The sequence below is a fragment of the Myotis brandtii genome, unplaced genomic scaffold, assembly GCF_000412655.1.
Source record: "Myotis brandtii unplaced genomic scaffold, ASM41265v1 scaffold269, whole genome shotgun sequence".
NCBI classification, from domain to species: Eukaryota; Metazoa; Chordata; class Mammalia; order Chiroptera; family Vespertilionidae; genus Myotis; species Myotis brandtii.
In genome coordinates this window covers 743,440-751,060 of record NW_005360226.1, presented here as the reverse complement: position 1 = coordinate 751,060, position 7,621 = coordinate 743,440, and the positions used below count along the sequence as shown (strand labels likewise).

The 7,621-nt window shown below is 44.5% G+C and overlaps 1 protein-coding gene across 4 annotated transcripts in view; it reads left to right on the top strand.

The window, feature by feature from the left end:
- SLC39A12 (solute carrier family 39 (zinc transporter), member 12) overlaps window positions 1–7,621 on the top strand; it is an 80,847-nt gene that overhangs the window by 11,677 nt on the left and 61,549 nt on the right. For all 4 annotated transcript variants that reach the window (XM_005868445.2, XM_005868444.2, XM_005868443.2 and 1 more), the window contains exon 3: window positions 1,688–1,969. In XM_005868445.2, coding sequence (XP_005868507.1) covers window positions 1,688–1,969 — 282 coding nt within the window. The remainder of the gene's footprint in view (window positions 1–1,687; window positions 1,970–7,621) is intronic.

Genomic DNA, 7,621 nt, shown 5'->3' with positions numbered 1-7,621 from the left:
GCCCTGCTCTGTTTGTGACAGGGGAAGGCACCCCAACCCCCCGCTCCGCCCTCCTCTGTGCCTGATAGGGGGGAGCTCCCCAATCCCCTGATTGCCCTGCGGCTCTGTGTTTGACAGGGTGCAGCACACCAACTCCCCCTGATCGGCCCTGCTCTGTGTGTGACATGGTAGAGCCATAACCTCTCCATCGGCCCTGCCCCGAGTGTGACAGTGGTGGCGCCCCAACCCCCTGATCGGCCCTGCTCTGTGGGTGATAGAGGGTGGCGCCCCAACCCCCCTCCACGGGCCTTGCTCTGTGTGTGACAGGGTAGAGCCATAACCTCTCCATCGGCCCTGCCCCGAGTGTGACAGTGGTGGCGCCCCAACCCCCTGATCGGCCCTGCTCTGTGGGTGATAGAGGGTGGCGCCCCAACCCCCCTCCACGGGCCTTGCTCTGTGTGTGACAGGGTAGAGCCATAACCTCCCCATTGGCCCTGCCCTGAGTGTGACAGGGTGCAGCGCCGCAACCTCCTGATCCGCCCTGCTCTGTGCATGACGGGGCGGCGCCCCAACTCCCCAATCGGCCCTGCTCTGAGCCTGACCAGGGGCTGCACTTAGGGATTGGGCCTGCCCTCTGCCACCCGGGAGCAGGCCTAAGCCAGCAGGTCGTTATCTCCCGAGGGGTCCCAGACTGCGAGAGGGCACAGGCCGGGCTGGGGGACCCCCCTCCCCCCACCCCCCGAGTGCACAAATTTTTGTGCACTGGGCCTCTAGTATATATATATATGCCAAATAGTTCATTTATCATTTTTCAAATTTTTTGTTTGTTTGTTTAGATGCCACGAAGTAGGTGGCAATGCCTTAACCGTATGTGTGTTGTTAGGCCCGAGAGCCTCTTCCAGCCTTGTCAAGGGGAGTGCTAACCTTCTCTCCTTTCATACAACACCATTTTTCAAATTTTAAATTGCATGTTGAAATTATTGTATCTTGCACATAGAAACTTCAATAAAATATATTATTAGAATTAATTTCACCATTCCTTTTTACTTTTTAAAATGTGGCTACTGGAAAATTTAAATGATACGTGTGGCTCACGTTTGTGGCTTGCATTCTATTTCTACTGAACAGCGCTGTGTGGGAGAACATGGGATGGAGGAGGGGGCTTTCAACTTTAGACAGTGTGTGCTAGAGACATCTAGGAGGGAGTGGCACTTTATGCTGAGATGAGTGAGGTGAGGAGAATAAGAAGACCTGAAAGATGGTGGGAAAGAGCTGGGTGACGGACAGAAAAGTCACAGGGGCAGAAGTTTGTTGAGAGAGGTGGAGAGAAGCTAATGTAATGTAGCGGAGGCAGGAGCCAGATCAAGGAGACAATGATAAGGAGCTTTGATTTCATTCTAAATACAATGGGCCATTGCTTTCAGCGCCAACGAGTCAGCTGGTTTTATTCAAGGTAACAAATGGACAACTTGTGGCACTGTAGTAGGAGATAGAGGGACCACTTTTAGGGAATAAGGACTTTCTGGGAGGACATCATTGTTACATAAAAATCCAACCATGGCTTATTTGAATCTGGCTATTGGGCCTACCCACTTTCCCCTCCTATTGATGGAGTTATAAGCAGTGGAAACTGTGGTAATTAATGTTTAAGGACTATTGGCTGAGTTTTGTTTCTGTTTTTGTCTTTGTTTTATGCTTTTCCCCCCAGTGCTTTGAACCAGATGCCCTGCTGCTAATTGCTGGAGGAAATTTCGAAGATCAGCTCAGAGAGGAAGTGGTTCAGAGAGTTTCCCTTCTCCTCCTCTATTACATTATTCACCAGGAGGAGATCTGTTCTTCAAAGCTCAACATGAGCAATAAGGAGTATAAGTTTTACCTGCACAGCCTCCTCAGCCTGAGGCAGGATGAAGACTCCTATTTCCTGTCTCAGAACGAGACAGAAGATATCTTGGCTCTCACCAGGCAGCACTTTGACACTTCTGGAAGCCAGGTAAGGAAGGCACAATTGCTCACTGACTCTGCTACTAAGATACAGTCCCAGAGCCTGATTTTTCACCAATTAGTTATTCCTAAGACATTCAAGGATTTCTAAGAGAAATAAGTATTTGTGTTTTTTAGATATGGTTGTTAAGTGACATAATTTAAAAATCTAGGTCTAAAATGGGAAATGTAGTGACTAATTATTTTAAGAAGAGTTTGAGCCAGAAGTTGGGTAGGTGGGTGGGTGGGCAGGCCCAGTGACAGGGCAGCTCTCTTCCCCTGAGCCCCCACACTGAGCATGGTAATAAGTGTAGCCACTTTCAATCACTCTCCAGGGATTGACCCATAGTGGTCAGGGAACTGTGTCTATTCACCTTACCTTCTGGCCAGGGAAGGAGAAAGCAGACCAGTTTGAGAGACATGAATTTAGTAGTTATTCACCAAAGAAGACACTTGTAAAAAGCATGATTCATGACAGTCAGCACAGACAGTATGTCTTTTATGGCTGTTGATTCATGCTGCATATGTTCAGGGGTCCCTTCAACAATTTTTCTTCTCCCACAGTTCCTACTGTTAGGAAATGGACCCTGGTCTCTTGGTGCCGTCATTACTATCCCTGCAGAAGCTGACCTTCCAATTACCATTTTGCTTTCCTCTTTGCAGTATGAAGTTTCAGCAGATAAAGTTCTCTGATCATAAGAAAGTTTTTCAAACTCATATTTTCTGAAAGAACTAGCTGAGAAGTTATCGCCACATTTTGAAGAGTGTGAGGGAACATGTTTTTTTTCTCTTGAAATATTCATTGACATGTGTCTTAGTCCATGTGAGCTGCTATAACAAAAACGTCATAAACTGGGTGGCTTATATACAACGGAAACTATGAGAAATCACAGTGTTGGATGGTGGGAAGTCCAAGATCAAGGAGCTGGGCAAATTCAGTGTCTGGTGAGGACCTCCCCCTGGTTCAGAGATGCCATCTTCACATTATATCCTCATATAATGGAAGGGGCAGGAAGCTCTCTGGAGTACTTTTTTTTTATTTTTTATTTTTTTATTGCTTAAAGTATTACAAAGGGTATTACATATGTGACCTTTTTTTCCCCCCCGCCCTTGACAATCCCCTGGCCTGGAGTACTTTTTATAAGGGCACTAATCCCATTCAGGAGGACTCCACCCTCATGACCTAATCACCTTGTAGAGGCCCCCTCCTCCTAGTACCATCACATTGGGGATTAGGATTTCAACATATGAATTTTTTGGGAACACAAACATTCAGACTATGGCAACATGTGTAAGTGAATTTAGTTTTTTACCTCAATTCCGTCTTCGGGAGCCCAAAGTTATCAGTGCAATCATGTTGCCGCTTAATGGCCAGCAAATATGTCTCCAATTTGCTGTAAATATGTTTTAAAAAATAGGGTTTCTTCATACAATTCAGTTTGGGCAGTTTTTTTTGTTTGTTTTACTTAAATAAGGAGGTGTTCCTACATATAATTTCTTCACTGCAACATCTCTATAACAAAAGGTCAGTTCAGATTAGGCACTAGAATTTTAGTCATCCTATCTGTTATTGCCTTTTGATGCAGATTAAATGGAAACCCAGCATTTAAAAAGTAGGTGATATGTGTATATTTAATACAGATTTCTGTTTGTTTGTTTTTTCCCAACACATACTGCAGATACCTGGGCTCCCAAGTGTTAGTGGGATTAAACATTCCTAGAACAGAATAAAATAATCCAATATTATGTGTAGACCTGCTATCCAGCTATCGTAGGTGATATGTGTATATTTAATACAGATTTCTGTTTTGTTTTTTTTCAACACCTATTGCAGATACCTGGGCTCCCAAGTGTTAGTGAGATTAAACATTCCTAGAACAGAATAAAATAATCCAGTATTATGTGCAGACCTGCTTTATCCAGCTATTCAGTCATAAAGAATTGAGCTTTTGTTGAGTCGTAACCCCACTGCGAGACCTTAGTACATTACCTCCTGAAGGACACCACCGTCTCCAGTTCCCGGGAAAGATACTTTAGCCAATTCGCCTGGGCTAGGAAGTCAGTCAATCTAGACTTGAACAGGAGGCCTGTTGACACTTCACTGCAGGAAGCTGCTTTCTCCAACGAGAAGGTGCTGGCAGACCTGGCCCACCACTACTAGCATTTACAGGTCTTGATCTGCACAGAACTCAACCTCTGTAGGTTGAGCCACTGATAGCTGCTCCAGGTGGGTTTTAACTAGCTCACCAAGAGAATTTTCCCAACACATACTGCAGATACCTGGGCTCCCAAGTGTTAGTGGGATTAAACATTCCTAGAACAGAATAAAATAATCCAGTATTATGTGCAGACCTGCTTTATCCAGCTATTCAGTCATAAAGAATTGAGCTTTTGTTGAGTCGTAACCCCACTGCGAGACCTTAGTACATTACCTCCTGGAGGACACCACTGTCTCCAGTTCCCGGGAAGGATACTTTAGCCAATTCACCTGGGCTAGGAAGTCAGTCAATCCAGATTTGAACAGGAGGCCTGTTGAACTTCACTGCAGGAAGCTGCTTTCTCCAACTAGAAGGTGCTGGCAGACCAGACCCACCACTACTAGCATTTACAGGTCTTGATCTGCACAGAACTCAACCTCTGTAGGTTGAGCCACTGATAGCTGCTCCAGGTGGGTTTTAACTAGCTCACCAAGAGAAACAACTTGACACCCTAGTACTCTAGTCCAGTCAACCTCCCCAGTAGCCCAGAGAATAATCGTCCCTCCATTTCTTCATTCTCTTTTGTCCAACTACTCTGCTTTATCTTCCTGAATCAATCTTTTAACGCTCCCACCTCTCTTTGCTCTTTCCATGTTTTGCCACTTCCATGGTAGATGAATGGGGATCTAACCAGTTCTCCACTAGCCCTGCCTGTGGGGGACAGGCATCATGACCACATCCTAAGGACTTGGGGGATGGAAACGGTGGTTGAATTCTTTCTTCTCGATGTCACATTGAGACTGTTACTCTTTACAACCTCCACGGAAAAAGCATACCTACCTCTATGAGGTTTATACTATCTGTTATTTCAGCTTGTTTTTTTCATCCATGGAACTTCTGGCTACTTCTTCAAATTTATCAAAAGTTGGGTTGCTGATTCAGTCTTTCAGTCTGCTCTCCACCACATATATGAATATGCTCTTGCCAAGCTCAGCAATTACAAACTTAAAAAAAAATCCAATTGGCACTTTTCACTCCTTGTCCTATGTCACAAGAATGCAACATAGACACAACAATCTTCTCTTGATGAACCGACTTTCTCCTTATAGCCGAGCTTCATGACGGAACTATCTTCCTTCTCTCTCATTCTTTTATTTTAAAAATATGTTTTTATTGATTTTTAGAGAGAGAGGGAGAGAAACATTGATGTTAGAGAGAAACATCAGTTGCCTCCTGTATGTACCCCACACCAAACCAGCAACCTAGGTATGTACTCTGACTAGGAATCAAACCAGCAACCTTTTGGTGCAGGGAATGACACTCAACACACCAGTCAGAGCTTCTTTCTTATTCTTTATTTTCATACATTTTGTTTCTCAACAATCTACATTCTGCTTTTTGCTCTCTCCCTTTTGTCCAGTCCTGCCTCCATGTAATTTACTTTATTTTATTTTTTATTGTTGACAGTATTACAGATGTCCCCCATTTTTGACAGGTACATGCAAAAAAAAAATGAAAGTAGACCACCAACTTACACCATGCACAAGAATAAACTCAAAATGGAGAAAAGACTTAAATGTAAGTCACGAAACCATAGAAATCCTAGAAGAAAACATCGGTAATAAAATTGCAGACATCTCAGGTAGCAGGATTTTAGCCGATACATCTTCTAGGGCAAGAGAAACAAATGAAAAAAATAAATGGGACTACATCAAACTAAAAAGCTTCTGCACAGAAAAAGGAAAGCATCCATAAAAAAGGGTATTACATATGTGACCTTTTTTTCCCCCCCGCCCTTGACAATCCCCTGGCCTGGAGTACTTTTTATAAGGGCACTAATCCCATTCAGGAGGACTCCACCCTCATGACCTAATCACCTTGTAGAGGCCCCCTCCTCCTAGTACCACTTTCATTCATTGATTTCTGTCATCCCATATTTCATGTTTTTCTTTTTTCTATTTCAATCAACCCACATCTCCTCCTTTCCTTCTTGCTCATCCAGCTATTCTGTGTCAAGTTCCTCTGGAGGATGCACTTGATCTGCCATCCCTTAAATCTTGGTGTCCTCATGGCCCCCCTTTCAGTTTTTCCTCTGCTCACTCTGCATCCTCTTGCTGAGTGGTATGCTCTCACAGCCTCATACACAACTAAATACTGATCGCTTTCAATTCTGCTGTGGGCCCAGATTTTTCTTTTGTGCCATAGACGCATATATGCACCAATCTGGGAGAAATTTCCTTTTTGGATATCTTCCTGGCACTTAAAACTCAGTATTAAAATCTAAGGCTTATTTTTATTCCTGAACCTGTCCTTTCTTTGGTGTTACGTATGTAGCTCTGGAAACATTCTCTGCTTTGGCCTGCATAACACTGCACATTCCTGGTTTTCTTTCTCTCTCCCTCTCTCTGGCCCCATCTTCACCTGTGCAGGTTCTAATTTCTCTGTGCAGCTTCTAAGCATTCGTGCTCCGGAGGCCTGATCTCAGCCTCCTGTCATTCCATATGCTTTCTCTAGGCTAGGGCACCTGTACATAAAGATGACTCACAAAAGTGTATCTCCATTCCAGACCTCTCCTCTAGGTTGCAGACCCATGTATCCTTACACAGCATCTTTTTTAAAAGGATATTGTAAAGGCACTTCACATATCCAAAATCAAGGTCATAAAAAGGCCTGCTCCACGTGTTAGCAAATGGCATCACCATCCAGTCAGTTGCTTAACTAGAAATTGAGTTTTCTAAATTTCTTTTCCTTTCATGTCTCATCCATCTCCAAGTCCTACTGCTGTTACCTCCTGAAGATCTCCTTAACCTGTTGACTTTGCTCCATTACCATCACTACCATCTTCTACCTGACCATTGCAATAGCCTTCTAACTGTATTAGTAGTGATTACTTTGAGTTTCTTTCCAATATTTTTATTCTCCACCATGTAGCCAGAGTAGATTTATCAAAAAACAAATCCAGTTATATAACCCCCATTCCCTTCCTTGCTAAAAATCCCCCTTTGGCTTCCTGTTGATTTTAGGATAAGGGGCAAACTCCATTACCTGCCAAGAGACCTTAAGCTTTCACCATGCCCCCCTCACTCTACCTGCCCAGCTACTACCCTCCTTCTAGCCCTTCATGTTTGCCATCCTCCATCCTGCCACAAAAGCTTTGTCCACACTGTCCCACTTCCTCCCACTCTTTCAGATCTGTCTGCATGTCACAAACTCAAAGAAGCCTTCCGTGACCTGTCTGACTGGGTAGAAGAGTTGTCTGTTTTTACCCTCATTGTACCATGTGCCTCTCCTTCAAAGCTATTGCCACAGTTGTCATCTTATATTTGACTAGAGGCCCGGTGCATGAATTCGTGCATGGGTGGGGTCCGGCCTGCAGGGGGGAGGGGACATGGGAGATTAGCCGGCTGACCCTGCCCATGATCAGGGTGGGAGGGGCTGATTGGGGCCAGGCCGACTGGGGGGGG